Source organism: Anopheles darlingi, chromosome 3, assembly GCF_943734745.1.
Source record: "Anopheles darlingi chromosome 3, idAnoDarlMG_H_01, whole genome shotgun sequence".
Classification (NCBI taxonomy): Eukaryota; Metazoa; Arthropoda; class Insecta; order Diptera; family Culicidae; genus Anopheles; species Anopheles darlingi.
In genome coordinates, this window is record NC_064875.1 from 69,344,652 (window position 1) to 69,360,967 (window position 16,316).

The window sequence follows — 16,316 nt, forward strand, 5'->3', positions numbered from 1 at the left end:
GAAAATCCACCCCGCAACTTCATACTACCACCTCCGTGCTTGATTATGACCGGTACATTACGTTCTTGCAAACCATGGTTTTTTTTCCGCCAATCTCTTTCGTGATAGTTTATATTAAATGTTTCCATTTATGATTCGTCAGACTATAGAACATTGCTCTAGCCTTCTTTTAACTTGGTTACACATTTCCGGGTGAAATTCAAACGTTTAACCATATTTTTGGCGGAACGGAACACTTTTAGCACTTTTAAACGGAAGACTTTTAGCATACGCACTCTTGTACTCATGTAGAGCTATTCTAATGTGGCATAGTTTGCTCCAAAATAGACAGCGACAGGGTTTTCATGATGGAACAGATAGTTAATTCTAACGATTTCCTAATCTCCGGAATGGTTTTCATCATTTGTTCGATCATTCGTCTTCCCAGAACGTCTGGTTTTATATCTCATTTACTAATCTGATTAACATTGCTGATTAGTCATGATGGCATAAAGGCATCCCCTACTAATAATATTTTTTCTGCTAATATCTGTTGAGACACATGATTGAATCAATGCTGCATAAGAAGATTTCAGGCATGCAACGATTTTTATTCCTCCCATACACCCATTTCTTTTGCGAAAACCCGTGCGCAATCAACTTACTACTGGAACTACTACGATTGATGGATTAAATTACTTTAACCAATAATGGGGGAGGGGAGGGGGGGACCTAAAACTTTAAAACAGATGTAAACTAAAGGCCTAACAAAGATATAGTAAGCAGAGGGGTTTAGTAGAGTCACAATAATATTTATTGTAAAGAGGGCTTTTACTTTTGTCACATCTGTGATCGACCATCTCTCATTTAAACGTTTATCAAAAATTTGTTATCAATCCAATCGAGATGAAAGCTAGTGAAACTGAAAGAGGAATGTTAAACCTTCAAGAAAAACACAACACTTGCCGTTTACGGTAGAAAATATAGGATTTACAGTCGAAAATCTACGAAAATCAAGGGGTGGGCTTTTACTTATGCCGGTCACTGTACGACGCACCAACCGGCGGCAAGGGAAGCGATGGAACGATGGAAACAGGAAACAGGAAGCATAAATGAAAACAAACTAAAACAAGTGAAGCTTTTCAATCAAACCTGCAGCCCAGTTTCATTTCCCTCGGACGAGGTCATCAACAGAAGCGTGCTAGTAGTGCTGGCGTTAGTTTCCCATAAGCGCCGCTTGCCAGAACAGAGGACCGGTGTTTGGACGGGGCACGGTGGAGGCGGGGATTCTTTTGAATGGAATTTATGCTCCAAAACGTTCACAAACACCCCGCACACCCACCCCAGCTGGAAGACCCCAGCTATCCAGTAACGGTAGCGCAACAGCAGCGGGGGGCTAAAGTGTTGCTGCAGAGAGCGGTAATGCGAGTGTTAGAATGAAGGTTGCTGGTTGATGCCATGCCGTGCCATCTACATATTACCCACTAACCTCAATTTTATGCAAAGCTTTTCTCACCCTCCCAGGACACATCCTGGACGCTAGCAACCCCCTCGCCAGTGCTCGTAATCTCCTCCCTCTCCCCCTTTCTCTCTCAATGAAATAGCCTAGCTTGAGCTCGTCAAATAAAAACACCCATCGGTTTTATTAAGAACCGTTTTTGTAGGCGAGGCATCACGAGGCAACCAAGGTGACCTGGCCGAGGTCAACGCGGAACCCGGATGAATGGATGGAGGTGGGATTCTGGGTTGCGCATAAACGGCCCCCGGTAATGGAGATGTATTCGCTTCATTGCGAAGTACAAGACAAAGCGAGACAGCTACAGGCAGTGAGCGAAGGTAGCTCCTTCTCCTTTACTCATTCCCCGCTGGCCTTGAAGGCCTTTTGCTCCTCACGCCTGGCCAGAGCCCTGCTGCGAAGCAGGCATTACAGTTTGGTCAGGCCAACGCGCAAAAAAGGGCGTTCAAGCTGGGCCAAGTACATTAACTTTCTGCCTCTCCGTTGGACGCTATGTGGCACAGTTTGTGACACAAGCAAGGGTGGAAGAGATCAGCGGAAAGAAAAATGAAAACAACAATGACCATGACTTAATCGTTGACGACGCTTGGATACTGTGATGAGCGGAAAGATGTTTCACTTTCGGATCAACCATCGATCCTGTTTGTGGGACTTTCGTCCCGTTAATAGATGGTTTAGGGAGAGGATCGATATGATTTGAATTACGAGTATTACAAAACGTCGTCCAACGTATCGTCGGAATGGAAATCGATTTCACGAAGTGAAAGTGACTATCGCCTGCAACCGGTTCAACAAATCGTTATCGAACTAAACGAACGAATGGTCGAACGCACGGACGCACGCACGCACGCACGTGTGACGCTCTTCGTATGCGAACAGAACATGGCGCGATGGCGAATGTATGTAAATTTAATGTAATAAATTAAACCCCAAACGCCGGAGCGAGTTTCACGGTCGACGGAGGTGGCGGGAGGGAGTTTTTGTTATCTTTGTTGTTGGTGCTGTTGTTGTTTGTCGTCTTGTCGTGGTGATGGTTGTGGTTTATGCGGTTGGTTTTCTGAAGATGAAATCGCTTTGCATTGCGTTGCTGTCGATGACAACCACGTTTGATGGCATTCCCAAGCAGTGGGTGTTGGTGGGAGGGAAAGGAAAGTTAAAAGGCTGAAGAGTGATTTGATTGTTTCACTTGGACAAGAGATCATTTTTGGGGCTGAAATTAAATAAGCGCCACCATTCGGTCCATAATTATCGGGAGTAAATGATCATTAGTAGATTAATGGATGATAGCATGTTTGGATGATTTTCTTGAAGGCGAACTAATTAAAATGCAAAAAACCCTCGCTCACCTCAAACAGCAGACATGCAAGCGTGGAAACGTCGTTGCAGTGCAGCCGAGGGTGCATCAGAGTGTGAGCTGCATGCGAGGCCTACGAGTGAGGAGGAAAAGCTGATGGTGGGTGGTGGATGGTGTGGGATGGTGGTTGAGTTTTCCAGCTGAAGAAAAACTCAACAATGATAAGCGGAACACGTGAGAGGGCGCCCGGTTGAGAAGAGAGGCGGCCAACACTAACACAGCTGCAGCTCTGGTGGAGCTCTAAGCGCCAAGCGAGCATCGCGAAAGAGAACTCCGCGGTCAATAGAAATCGCGGGTCGCTGAGAACGAAGAGCATGGCGAAAGGATTTTGCTCGTGAAGCAGAGAAACTCGGAGAGTGATGCAGAGACAATGAGAGATGATGTCGCACGCCTCTTGGCTTTGACTTGACTCGGGCGCTCGCCTGCTCCAAGCTCCAAGTGAGACGAGGTGCGTGCGCGAGACACAACCGACCGACCGGATCCCGGAGTGAGCTCGGTCAGCGTCCATTGGCCAGCAGCAGACTAAAGCAGCAGCAGCAGCAGCAGCAGTGATGGAGTGTTGAGTGCATTGTATGCTTCGAAGTCCCCGTGACATGTGCCACGGTAATTGAGCGAGTTTTGGATGCGTTTTGTGCAATCAAAGTGGCCAATTGGAACACAATCCGCTTCCAGAATCCAGCCCGTGCCCGGTGCACCGCGACGAAGTGAGCGAACGAAGCGCCAATAACCATAAATCCGAATGGCCGTCTGTAGGAGGCCAAAGTGTGAAATCCGCTCCAAGAGTTCAGTCTCCGGGCCACGCAGTCAGTGACAGTGCGGGCCAGGGGGTACAGCGAGAGGCGCTCCAAACCGTGAAACGGCGGCTCGTTAAACAACTCGCAGGCCTTACTCGACACGGAGAGATGACAGCGGCTTCAGCCCGCGCCCCACAGCCTCTTCTCCGGCGCTGATCATCATCATCATCATCATCATCATCTTGGGGATGTTGAAGGCGATGATCTCTGTGCCACGATCGGATCTATGTTTGTGCGTGTGTGAGAGAGAGCGTGTGTGTGTGTATGTGATCGGTGCAAATGTCAAGGGGCGCGGGCGGCGGCCGAGGTTGTTGTCGTTGTCGCATGTGTTTGTTTTGTTCTTGTCGTTCTTGTCGTTCTTGTGGTTCTTGCGGTTCTTGTGGTTCTGGTGGTTCTCTTGTTCTGTTTGTTTTCATCTTTTGATTCGGTCGGGTTGATCACGACTCCACAGAACCCCCTTTGCTGGAGTCTGGTGGCTGCTCGTGCGTATCAATCGATGGCAAGAAACGTGAAAGTATTCCAAGAACCGCCTTGCCTAGATTGCGAATAGGTGTGTGCGTGTATGTGGGGTTGGGCACATGCCCCCCAGCACCCACTTGAAGGAATCAAGAGTTTTGTGTCGCGCAATTAATGAGAGGAAATTCATGATTTCGCATCGCGGCCCTCTCCTGAATACCGCATCACGACTCGTCCTTCTCTGGTGCCTTTGCATCAGCTAATCAGGCAGTTATGTCAAGTATTTATCGGGGTGGATAAGAATGTTCTGTTAGAGCTTCAGATACTTCGCGGAACATAGCCCAACAGCACATGGTCGCCCTGGCCACATCGGATTGCATCGTGGGCTGTTCCGTGGTTCGGCTTCGTTGCGTTTGGCAAGGAGAAAGCAGAAAGCTACTTTTCCCACACCTGGCCGCGGTGTCTGTCGGCAGTGGGGCTTGGCCAACTCCACGGACCGACCGGTGGACCGGATGGTCCGGATGCTCCGAAGGTGGAGGGAGCGTGGATGAAGAAGGAATGTGGCGCGGTAGTGCAGCAGAAAAAGACAAAAAAAACATGTCAAACGTAATCTTGTTAGCCATGAAGCAAGATAAGGACGGCTACAAAGAAAGAGGGAGCGAGAGAGGGCATTGGAGAGAGAAAAATGAAGCGAAGAAGAGAGCAAGAAGAAGGTAATCAAGAGCGAGGTGAAATGCGTGAGACTGGAACGTGCGATGCTCGAGCGCTGAGAGTGAGTTGCGTGAGTGCGAGAGACCCCCAGTTCGCGTGTTTGTGTGGTTGTGAATATGTGGAGCAGCATAATATCTATGCGACAACCCTGGAGAGTGCATTCCACCCTTGCTGCTTTGCTATTACCTTTTTTTAATGGACGATAGACACCTCTAGACCTTAACACCTCGCATTCCCATTTTATCCACTTTGTTGCTATCTTCGTCAAACTTCAGATTTTCAGCAAATTTCATAAAATAACAGCTCCATTTGAAATGGCAACTAGACTACCGAGCTCACCTAGAGCACCCTACAAGAGAGAGCCTTGTTGCCGGGATACCGGAAGCACAGCAGCAGGGAAAACAAGATTGAACAACAGCAGCAACAACAGGAGAAACCCTTCACGAGGCTTACACGAGCCTAGGGGCATTAATGGAGCTGGGAGCTATTTTTGCATCCTGCCAGAGCAGCTCTGGGTACCAGCCCCGGGCGCCCATGCTGCTATACCAAGAACATGGCGAACAAACAACGTCCCAACACCCGGTAAAATGGGGCTGTTAGTGGGAAAAAGGTTGTAGTTTGATTATGCGCGCTGGTGCATCCGTTGCACTTTCCGAAGAGGATGAAAGTCTATTTCATGTTTTTGGTGGCTTGGGAAAGGGGGGGGGGGGGGGGGTTAAGCCTTTCAGTCTGTGAAGCACCCCAACCCCTCTGCATCCAACCTTGAAATACCAACTCTCCACACTCCCCATAGGGAGGAGTAAAAGGGTATCCCGGAAGGGTGCGCGTACCGGTAATGCGTAGGTTGTTTCCGGTGCCTAGCCTCTTTGCTTCCTGCGCCATCCGGCGCCTGGGCCCCTTTTGCGTCCGGGCTGATAGGCTCGAGGGCAGCTGAAGGTTAAACATCTTCTCCCGAAGGACGGTTGAGATGAACACCGTATTCCGTTTGCCAATATCTCTCACCTTTGGGGCCGGCAATTTAGGAGGAGTGGGGTGGGGAGGGGGATATCGTAATCCTTTTGGCTAACCTTCCGTTTCCCGCGCGATATGAATCCCGTAGATGTTTGCTTTTCTGCCGCTTTGGCTTAGTTCCGTTAGCATACAGGGACTAAAGGCCTTATGTGGCTTATTTTATCAACCCCTCTTTGTATTTTATGAGGTAGAAATTGAACGCTGAACACGTTATTTGATTTGTCTATTTCTAACAATTCCGTATAAAACTTTTATTCCTCTAAAATAAACACTCCGAACGCTGTCGAATTATTCAAAAGCATGTGAAAGTCAATGCCATGCATGAACATAATTTCGTTCAGTCATGAATGGTTTTCGTGATATTTTCCTTTCCTTTTTTCCTTTTGCCACTGATGGGGGCGCCCAGTTCCTCTCACGGGGGGTGGATGCGTGGGCAACAAGGATGAATAAATTTGTTCCACGTTTTTGTTTTCCCCATTCCAATGCTGCAGAATGATTGAGACATGAGACTAGCGGACTCGCATAATGCGATGCGGAATGCTTGGCCAGGGGGGTAGGGGGGAAGGAATGTGCGTAGGAATCGTTGCCGCAAGCGACGATAGGGACCGAACATGCTTCGTTTGGGGACTAGTATGATTTTTTTTTATTAAACCACACACGGCAGCGTGTTGCTAGAAGACGTATCATGTTTTACTTGGTTTTTGGATCTGCAGGTTCTACAGTTTTAATAAAAACAATGAAACAGAAACTTTGTGTACTTTTTTCTTGAAACCACATGCAATGCTCAGCATTGAATGGAATATTCGCGGAATTGAGAAATGTTTGACGAAATTGAAAAGGTGATGCCAGACGGAGCGTAAAACCTAGAGTAAAAGCTGTTGGCAAACGGAAGCAAGAATGCTCCAAATTGCGATGCAACCAACGGTTTTTTCGATTCTCTCGATGCGCGTTTAGCGAGCCGCGTTCGCCACTCGAAAATTTTTTCTTCTTTTTCTTTTTGCAAATTTTCCGCTTTTTTTCTTCTTCTTTTTTTTTCGCGCCGCGAGCAGCGCTACCTGGCGGTCATGAGTTGAAACTCTGTTGCGTCAAGTGAGCACAACTGTCAAGTGAGCTGGTCGTCCACTCGCAAAAATCGCATCGTCACGAAAAAATAACAATCTTTTCGATTTTCGCTTCCGATTTTCCGTATTTTCCGCATTTTTCGTGCTCTCCCGGTGGAATTAGGTGCAAATTGTGTGCAGCGATGGACTCGGCGATGGATATCAACGCCTTCGAGGGGCGCATCGTGAAGATGGAGGTGGATTACAGCGCGACTTGCGACGAGAAAATCCCGGTGGCCAAAGAACTGGCCAAGGATGAAAGCAAGTTCAACGAGGCGCTGGAAATCCTGCTCCAGCTGGAAAAGCAGACCCGCGTTGGGGCCGACATGGTCTCCAGTGCCCGCGTCCTCATCGCCATCGTCCAGATTTGCTTCGAGGCACGCAACTGGAACTACCTGAACGAGTACGTGACGGTGCTGGTGAAGCGGCGCTCGCAGTCCAAACAGGCCGTGGCCAAGATGATCCAGGAGTGCTGCACCTACGTGGACAAAACGCCCGACAAGGAAACCAAGCTGAAGCTGATCGACACGCTGCGGACCGTGACGGAGGGCAAGATTTACGTGGAGGTGGAGCGGGCTCGCTTGACCAAGATGCTGGCCGACATCAAGGAGGCGGACGGGGACGTTACGGGGGCCGCGTCGATCATGGAAGAGCTGCAGGTCGAGACGTACGGCACGATGGACAAGCGGGAGAAGGTGGAGCTGATCCTCGAGCAGATGCGACTCTGCCTCGCCAAACAGGACTTTGTCCGAACGCAGATCATCGCGAAGAAGATCAGCATCAAGTTCTTCAACGACGCGGAGCAACAGGATCTGAAGTTGAAGTACTACGACCTGATGATCCGACTGGACAAAGACTCCTCCTTCATCAAAACATCACGCCACTATCTGGCCGTGGTGGACTCGGAGCTGATTGCACAGGAAGCCGAACGGCGGCAGAAAATGATGATTTACGCTGTGCTGTACTGCATCCTTGCACCGTACGACAACGAACAGGTCGATATGATGCACAATCTCTCCAAGAACAAGCTGCTTGAGGAACTGCCCGTCTACAAGTGAGTTCTGGGGTCTTGTGACGGGTTTTGGATCGTTCTGATTTTGATCTTTCGATCTCTTTGATTTGCAGAGAACTGCTGCGGCTCTTCATGTGCAAGGAACTGATCAACTTCGATGCACTCTGCACCGTGTACGGGGCCGAGTTGAATACATTCGACATTTTCAACCAGGAGACGAGCCACGGCAAGAAGTGTTGGACCGAGCTGAAGAATCGCCTCATCGAGCATAATGTTCGCATCATCTCGAACTACTACACGCGCATTAATCTAAAGCGAATGGCCGAGCTACTCGATCTCAGTGGTGCCGAGTGCGAGGAGTACTTGTCCCGCATGGTAAATGCTGGCACACTGCGCGTAAAAACCGACCGACCGGCAGGTATCATCCACTTTGCCCAGAAAAAATCCGCCGCAGAAACGCTGAACGATTGGGCCTTCGGTTTGAACGAGCTGATGAACTTGGTCAACAAAACCTGCCACCTGATCAACAAGGAGGAGTGCATCAACAACGTAATGCCCGTTCCTGGTGGTGCTGTGGCCAGTTCCACGTGAGCGCCGTTTTGAACCGATACGACTGAGACTGTCACTCGACGGTGTACGGAAGAGTGTTTCCCGCTTCCTTTCCGGGGTCATTGCTAACAGTATGAGTTAAAAATAAATTGAAGAGGAAAATGATCAATTATACAAAATTACCATTTATTTACCAACACTAAATTTCAGTCAAAAGTTAGCTCTATGTCATCTAACCATAATTCTACAGGGTTATCACCCCTGCTTATCGATTCCTCTATCTTCTCTAATAAGCTGGCAATCGGTAGCAATTCCGGAGCATCACAATCCAATGCCAGTTCGCCCCTATGCCACACTCGGATGCGAGCTGTTTCCTCGATAAGCACGGTAGTACGATCGACCGCGCTTTCGTCCCCGCCGCCGGATTCCCAGTCGAAACGCGTAAATGCAACGTACTTCCGCTTCGGATCTCGGTGGATTCCCCAGAGCGACGAAGGAAGCTCAACTGCGTAGACGTTGGTGTACAGCTCTACGAATACGGGAGAAATCTCCGGAGCCTCCTCAATCTCCACCGGTTCAATATGCTCCTCTTCTCCCTCGTCTGGTGCGCCAATCGAAACCTCGATCACTTGAATCTGTTTCTCAACGGGATCCTCTCTTTCAACCGAGGGTATCCTTTGTTCCTTGGCTGGTGCTTTAGTTCCTTGACTGGCGATTTGCTTGGGCTTTCGCTTCAACGATTCCTCGGGTAAGGGCACGGCAGACGGCAACAGCGTTGGTTTCTTTCGCGGGAGCACTGTCGTTAGGCCATTGATCGTGTGGGTCCAATCGCGCAGGATATCCGAGGGCCGGAAGTGTTTCTCGCACACCCGATCATGTAGCTTCAGTTCCCGGTGCTTCGGCAAGGCTTCTCGCCATTTTTCAAACTTTTCTGGATCCTAAAACCGGCCGGGAAGGTGAAAATGGTCATCTTCTGCCGAGAGTCTCTCCAGCTTACCTTCGGGATGTTGAACATCGCCCGCTTCGGATTGTCCCGATGGGCATTATCACAGCCTAGCACAAAACAGTTTCTCATCACCACAAGATAAGCAGTTTTCCGATAATCCGGTTTTTCCTTTTCCTTTGTTGATTTTTCCGTATTTTCGTTTTGTTTTGGTTTTTCGATTTTTTATAATTCAGCGTTAATTCAGCGTCAATTCAGCGTTAATTCAGCATTCGATTCAGCAAATTATCAGCATCTTTTTAAATTTACGTTACGAGTCCACGGAAAAAAATTATCGTTCTTTGCTTCCATCCGAGGGTTTCGGGTCTTAATCTTTTTAGACGATTGTACAGACAGCTAGCGATTATCTATGGTCATCGATTCTGCTGTGTTCTTTCCTTTGCGAACATCCATCTTAAAGCTTGTCCTCATCCTCGCATCAACAAGACCCAAGGACCGGACCGGATGCTGCTTTCTACTCGTGTTCCTTTGCAGCCTCCTTCCATCCGCTTCAGGTTCACCCACAAGAACTGATGTTCCTACACCTTCGGTCCGTCGAGTGTTTTTTTCCCGGTAGCCACTCGCATGGCAAGGGTGATGAACGACCGTCGGCAAAGTTCCCGACAGAAACATAAATTTCACTTCATCCATCCTTGGTTCACTTAAGCCCACACCGCCGGTTGTCGATTCGTCGTCCTCATTATTGGATAATGACGATGATAGGGCTTCAGCTACCTCCAGAAGCCATGAGCCGGTGCCGGTATAGGCATCCACTGGAACGCCCGGCATTGAGAAGAATGTAGCGGAAGCCCCGAGAGGCACGCGAATTCCTATGCACAACACATCCCATACACATGGTCCCCATCCGCGGCTCTATCTCTCTATCTCTTTCAACGTTTTTATCGTGTCCCCGAAGGCCATCCGACCATCAGTATTGGCACTCAAATTTATGGCTCACTTTTCCCCAAACCCACACCGCTCCGCCAATGCGCCAACGGATAAAGCAGCAGTTTATGAATATTTGTCGCGTGTTCCTTTACCTACCCCATTCACGGGGCCCCGGGTTCCGCTCGACCGGCATTCAACTCCAAACTTAATCTGCCCTTCAAATCGTGAGCCTCCCTGGGGGGAGTGGCATTAGATTTCGTCGGTTGATTGACTTTGAGAGCCCGTATAGGCTGAGCCCAATAAAGCGTAATAAATGAAGTGCAAAACAACAATCTCCCCGTCCTCAACCCCAGCTTATCGGGCAAAAAGAGAAAGAAGGAGCGGGACAGTGGCATGTGGGACTATTTTCCCGGGTTGACGGGTTACCGGAAGTTGTCCAAACATTTCCATCGCCGCGTTCGTGCTCTTTGATGAACTGATAACTTTCTGTTTTTTCGCGCTCGGAATCGATAATCGATCACTTTAATTATCGAACCAGCTTTATGTTGCTGTTGTTTTTATCCAATTATGTAGTTGGAAAATACGATTCAGAATCGCGCTCGCCGAGTGAATAAATAAATAATGATCAGCACACCTGGAGGCTGCATCATCTCGATAGAGGTTGGTCTCGATGGCCAGCGATGGTCGGCTCACGAGGTAACAAGCGGATGGTACAATTTGAGCCTAATGCTGTAAGGCTTTCCAGACGACCTGCACTCTTTTGTATATTATCGTCATCTGCCCTTGCATAAGGGACTCAACGGCTACCACGTGACGCACCGGAGACCTTCTAAAGCGTTTCCAATCGATGCCGTAAGACGCAACAAAAGTCGGTCGGTGATCGAACTCATCCCATTCCCGTCCGGCGTGCGTATAGTGCCTCTCAAGGTTGCATACATAAACAGCAGGAAACCGTTCGTCCCACCCGTTCGGTAATGGCACCTTCTAGCTTCCCATCGCCGTGATGGGGAGGACGTCCTTACGAAAGGAAAACATTTCGTTTGTCCTTTTTCCCCCGTTTTCTTTATCACGTTCGCCGCACCGTGAGACCGTGACCGACATTAGCTAGCAGGCTGAAACCTTGGGGCACGACCTGTTCAATAGCCAAACTTGAAAAACGAATCGAAACCGCGACGCACTAAGCAGCTGATGGAGGCGCCTGGCATCTGATGTTTGCGACAAGTTTTGGATACGGGCTATCCAGCGGGCACTTGATACTCATTGTAATGAGTGAATGGACATGTTATTCATTGCTACAAGCGAAAATTACACTCCCAAGGGCCAGTTCTGATGAAGCCAGTCTCCGATGACGCTCCCCAAGAGCCAAGAGAAGCACCGTAACTTGTTGAAACCTTTTGTGTGTGCGAGAAGCACAGGGCAGTTCAATGAAGCGGCATCGTCGAGTGGAATTTAATTTCGCTTCTTATCTTCGTTTTTGTGTCGTCCTCAAAGGACACAAACCGAACATTGACTGATGGGCAGGGGAGACGTGCAATGAAAAGCAAAGTAGATGAAGAGCAAATATGAAGACTCACCTGTGCAGCCGGGCTGTTCAGCGTGGGTAGCATCGGGTGCCCATGGATTCTGCAGTGGACTAGGGCCGTACCACCGGTCACATGAACCCAGGGCCGGTTTGCCGTGCCTCGCGCTCCCCTACGATTGTTTATGTTCCAGAGCAGGCAGGTAGCGTGTGGGAACATTCTCTTAATTCGATTGCGGTCGAAATTGCCGGGCTTGCCTCAAATTACCTCACGTACACAAATAGTTCTTCCCACGTACACGCACTAAGCACAGAGATTTTTTTGTGTAATGTTCATAAATGGGGTTTTCTTAAATTGCTTTACACTTTTATGGAAGCATCCACGGGATTTTTGGTTTAATATTTTTGGCGATATTCGATATGAAGTTGGCGCCAATGAACGTGTAAATGTGGTTCCACAAAACACAAACATATGATTTTTACAACAATTAATGTTTATCGTTTCATTAACACTCCGCGCGGGATCCTTCTGTTGGCCTTCTGTTTGATACACTCACGTGGCCTTGTGTTCCCTTTAATTGGCGCTTTTGAATGCACTCCAAACCCGGATGGGGTGGCACTCGCTGGATGGCCTGAAAATGCACCAACGCTGGACGGAGATCCTGCAGTTCTGAGTGCTTGTTAGCACGGTGTCAGATTGTGCATCTTCCGGAACATCCACCGTGTTCGCGTTCTTTGTGTAGCACAGTTAGAAGCACAGGACGAGAAGTCAATTCCCTTTACGCGCGATGTTACCGGTAGGATATGAAGAAGTGCGAGTTGTTTGAGAAATTGTTTACGATTCCACCGAATGCAGTGTTGGGAGGACACTCTCTCGCTACTACTCCTACAGCGTTCCACTGGGCTATACTGCGTGCTGGTGTCGCTTTACGATTGTCCGCTTCACACGAGGTGGCTTTTGCGAGTTTTTCCTTTTGATCAGTGTCGCAAAATGATTTTCTCTTTCCTTAGGCGCGGGGCTCTCTGCTTCTCTTGGATTCTCACAAAACAACTTTCACGGTGGAAATGTGGAAATGCGACGGGAGAGAGCATTTCCATTAAACCCATTTTGCGAGAGCTTTCACTCTCTCTGACTCCGTCAGTATTTCGTGATTAAAACAACAATTGAAGGATGTGGTTCTAGTGGCATGGGTGGGATGGATGATGAGGAAGCCGGCAAAGCCAACGAAAAATCCTTTTGTGTGGTCGTTTTTGGGATTTTCGTGGCTCGGAAAATGTTCGGCGGTTGGCACTCATTTAAAAAATTCAAACAGTTAGTTTCTGACGTTTCGCCTTTGACGTTTCGACTTTGACGTTTCGACTTTGACGTTTGAAATGTGAATTTGTTTGTGTGTGTTGTTTGTTTGAAATGAGCAACTTCCAAAAGAAAGTAAGAAATTTTCGCAATTTTAACCAATTTTACCTCTTCCTCGACGGCCGCAAGCATGCGATAACGATTCTCGAAGCGGCTCTCCCGGTTCTTCCTGTGAATGAAACCGCCCCAGTGGTCCAGGAGAGCTAGCTCGACCGATCAAAGTTCGCGGCCCGAGACGCGTCGCGAGACGTCACGTAAACACGCAATTCCCGAACGAGCGATTCACGGTTTTGTTCTTCCGGCAGGATGTAAGCGGAATGCCTTCTTCATCGAGACCAAGAGGATTGGCCGGCGCCGGATCGGGTGGATCTGGCCGACCGGCAGTTACGGCTCCCATGTCGGAGCGTCAGCAAATGGCGTTGCTCCTGCAGATGACCTCAAACAGTGGTGGAAACGACGCGGGTAAGGGACTGCGATACGACGACTTCCTTGCTGGCGGACTGCTTATTAATGTTGTTGAATGTTTGCAGAAATGAGTCCCGGTGGAGGAGCGGGGGGATCGGCCCACTCCCGTTCACGCGATCGCATCAACGAACGCGGGGAAACGGCCCTGCACATATCGTCCAAGAAGGGTGACCAGGACGGCGTCAAGAAACTGTTGGAGCAAGGCGCCAACCCGAATGTGACGGATTTTGCAGGTATACTCTTGGGAACTTACAATTACTACAATGTTTTAAGCGGCTCACAGAGATTCATTTGCTCAAATCTTAATTAAGTGGTTATATAAGGCTCAGAACGCATTGATCACTTGAAGTTAAAATGATGAATGCCGTTAGAACGCACAAGCTCAGAAGAATTGCATTAACGCCACAAACTTACTTTTACAGGCTGGACACCGTTGCACGAGGCATGCAACCACGGTCACTATAATGTTGCGCTGGCGTTGGTAAAAGCTGGAGCAAACATAAACGCCACAGGATTGGAAAACGATACGCCACTCCACGACGCGGCCATCACTGGGCAATTGAAGCTGGTGAAAATGCTGGTCGAGCGGGGAGCGGACCCGACGTTCAAGAACCAGAAAGGTAAAACACCTTGTGACGTCGCAGCCCCGGCGGTCTACAACTACCTGCTGCAAGCGAGAGGTAAGTCCGTAGTTTTTTTTCGATTATTTTGTCATTTTCATACGTTTTTGGATGCAATGACCACTCTTGAAAGAACATAGTACATAGAAAAGCGTGAAATGAACTCTATAGTGTCCATAAGTGGCCACTTGCTTCACTGCTTTGTTTTCTAATATTTGAGTTCAATTGGATAACTACTGTCGGCTACAGTGTGAACTGAAGAGCGCGATATAAGTAATAATCATGCAAAATAATAAGACATGACTTGACGAAACACTTCTGAGCATTTCTATTACCTGAATATATTTGAGTGACAAACGTAGCATTTGTAGTTATTATAATAAGCGGATCCAATGAACTTGCAAACACACCCCATCGAAACCGAAGGTATGCTAATTCCGCTCACCTTCCGGCGGCAAAAAACGGCCAAATATGTCAGCACCGTACGTGATGCGCATGATGCTCGTTAGTGTGATGTGTGTTTCTCACGCTTCACCGCGATAGTCGTCTACAACACACCCACCGCAATTACGACATTCGCTTGTCGTGGGCTGCGGTAACTTTAATTCCCGTTTGGAGATGACCACGCGGAGTGTTGTGGAGTAGCATTTGGTGTTGGGAAACGGTGCCAACGTCGCCGATGAGACCAGACCATCCGACGTAACAAACGGAAATTAGACGTCGCGTTTGTGTGCGTGCTCGTTTTACATACACTGCCAGCGGTACCAGTAGTAGGCCGCACTTGTTTTAAGACTGGGGTGATTTATTAAAAAGAACCATCATAAAACATATAAAGACATCTGCTATGCTTAAACCCGAATCCGTCGACAACATTAATTTAGTAGGCGCTGGGGCTTTTGTCCAGTTTGCGATTGTTTACCTCTGCTTCGTCACGTTCGATCGAACAGGAGGATTCCTTCCGATCAGGGTCCGTGGCTACTTTGTGTTCCACTTTCTGTGTTCCCTCGCTAGTGCTGACCAACCGTGCCCTCAGCGGGCTCGGTATCTCCCGTGGGGTGATAATTAGATCTAATTGAAACGATGCACGCACATACACACATGCACGGTAGCAGGCCCTCTATTCCAACACGATGTGCCCCTCCAATACCATCCCAGGCTACGCGTGCTGCTACCATGGTAACCACATCGGCGCGACAGCTCTCCGTGTGTTGCTAGGGTAGCCGCCGACCGATGTGTGGTCATCATCACCGCCCCACCCGAATATGCTCCCAAGGGGCGGGAGTACAGCCAACTGGGATGAATAATTTAAATAACTCAACGTGTAAAAGGTTATCGGAGAAGATTAATGCTTCTTCGGTGAACACAACACACAAACTTCTAACACACGCGACGGTTGTGTTTAGGGTTAAGTTTTTACAACATTGACCTCGGCCCGCTTTCTTTCGTACAGTACAGCGCCTCTAAGTGGCTCAATCGAAAAGAATTCGTTATTCGATTTTCTAATCCAATTAGTTGCATGATAAAACCTACCCCGCTGAATGCAGCAGTGCCTAGTTTGGATGCGCAGTAGATCGCAAACCATCACTTCAACGTGCCACCTAAAATGCCCGTTTATTATCTTTGTACAACCTAATTGAAGCATTCACAATTAATGGTCAAGTAAATGTTCAAGATTAGAACTGGAGCGAAGCGTTTTGCGGGTGTTTGGAATGCCCGACTGTCGTCGCATCCTCTCCTTTTTCGCCTCACCGACGGTGCTTTAGGGTCGGATTTCACTCTATCAGAAGTACACACGCACGCAGGCGCTTCCGCTCACTCGCAGGCTTTCTTATACGTGCCCCATGCTCTTCATTACGCGATCATCTCTCATTGCTTGGCCACTCTCGCGTTGGTTCGCCTTTCGGTTGGCGATAGAACTGGGGAAAAATGTAGTAAAATACCTCATCTGCCTCCTCTTCATCTTCCTCTCTGTCGCCAACGACTTCACACTCTCCGTAGCCAATGGG

At 48.6% G+C, this 16,316-nt stretch overlaps 4 protein-coding genes across 4 annotated transcripts in view; 2 read left to right on the forward strand and 2 right to left on the reverse strand.

The window, feature by feature from the left end:
• LOC125958143 (uncharacterized) overlaps nucleotides 1-11,974 on the reverse strand; it is a 106,788-nt gene extending 94,814 nt beyond the window's left edge. The window contains exon 1 of the mRNA XM_049691286.1: nucleotides 11,927-11,974. Within this exon, the coding sequence (XP_049547243.1) occupies nucleotides 11,927-11,959 (33 nt within the window). The 5' untranslated portion in view covers nucleotides 11,960-11,974. The remainder of the gene's footprint in view (nucleotides 1-11,926) is intronic.
• LOC125958159 (26S proteasome non-ATPase regulatory subunit 12) lies at nucleotides 7,022-8,644 on the forward strand. Its single transcript, XM_049691315.1, has 2 exons — nucleotides 7,022-7,975; nucleotides 8,047-8,644. Exons 1-2 carry the CDS (start codon nucleotides 7,065-7,067, stop codon nucleotides 8,522-8,524), a joined length of 1,389 nt encoding a protein of 462 aa, XP_049547272.1. The 5' UTR covers nucleotides 7,022-7,064; the 3' UTR covers nucleotides 8,525-8,644.
• Nucleotides 8,613-9,627, reverse strand: LOC125958165 (uncharacterized). Its single transcript, XM_049691326.1, has 2 exons — nucleotides 9,480-9,627; nucleotides 8,613-9,420 (listed from the first exon to the last, which is right to left on the reverse strand). The coding sequence occupies exons 1-2, from the start codon at nucleotides 9,555-9,557 to the stop codon at nucleotides 8,689-8,691; spliced, it is 810 nt and encodes a 269-aa protein (XP_049547283.1). The 5' UTR covers nucleotides 9,558-9,627; the 3' UTR covers nucleotides 8,613-8,688.
• Nucleotides 11,975-13,271: 1,297 nt separating the features above from the next.
• Nucleotides 13,272-16,316, forward strand: part of LOC125958141 (ankyrin repeat domain-containing protein 11) — a 23,223-nt gene continuing 20,178 nt past the window's right edge. Inside the window, exons 1-4 of the mRNA XM_049691274.1 lie at nucleotides 13,272-13,300; nucleotides 13,531-13,687; nucleotides 13,756-13,923; nucleotides 14,113-14,370. Of these exons, the coding sequence (XP_049547231.1) occupies nucleotides 13,280-13,300; nucleotides 13,531-13,687; nucleotides 13,756-13,923; nucleotides 14,113-14,370 (604 nt within the window). The 5' untranslated portion in view covers nucleotides 13,272-13,279. The remainder of the gene's footprint in view (nucleotides 13,301-13,530; nucleotides 13,688-13,755; nucleotides 13,924-14,112; nucleotides 14,371-16,316) is intronic.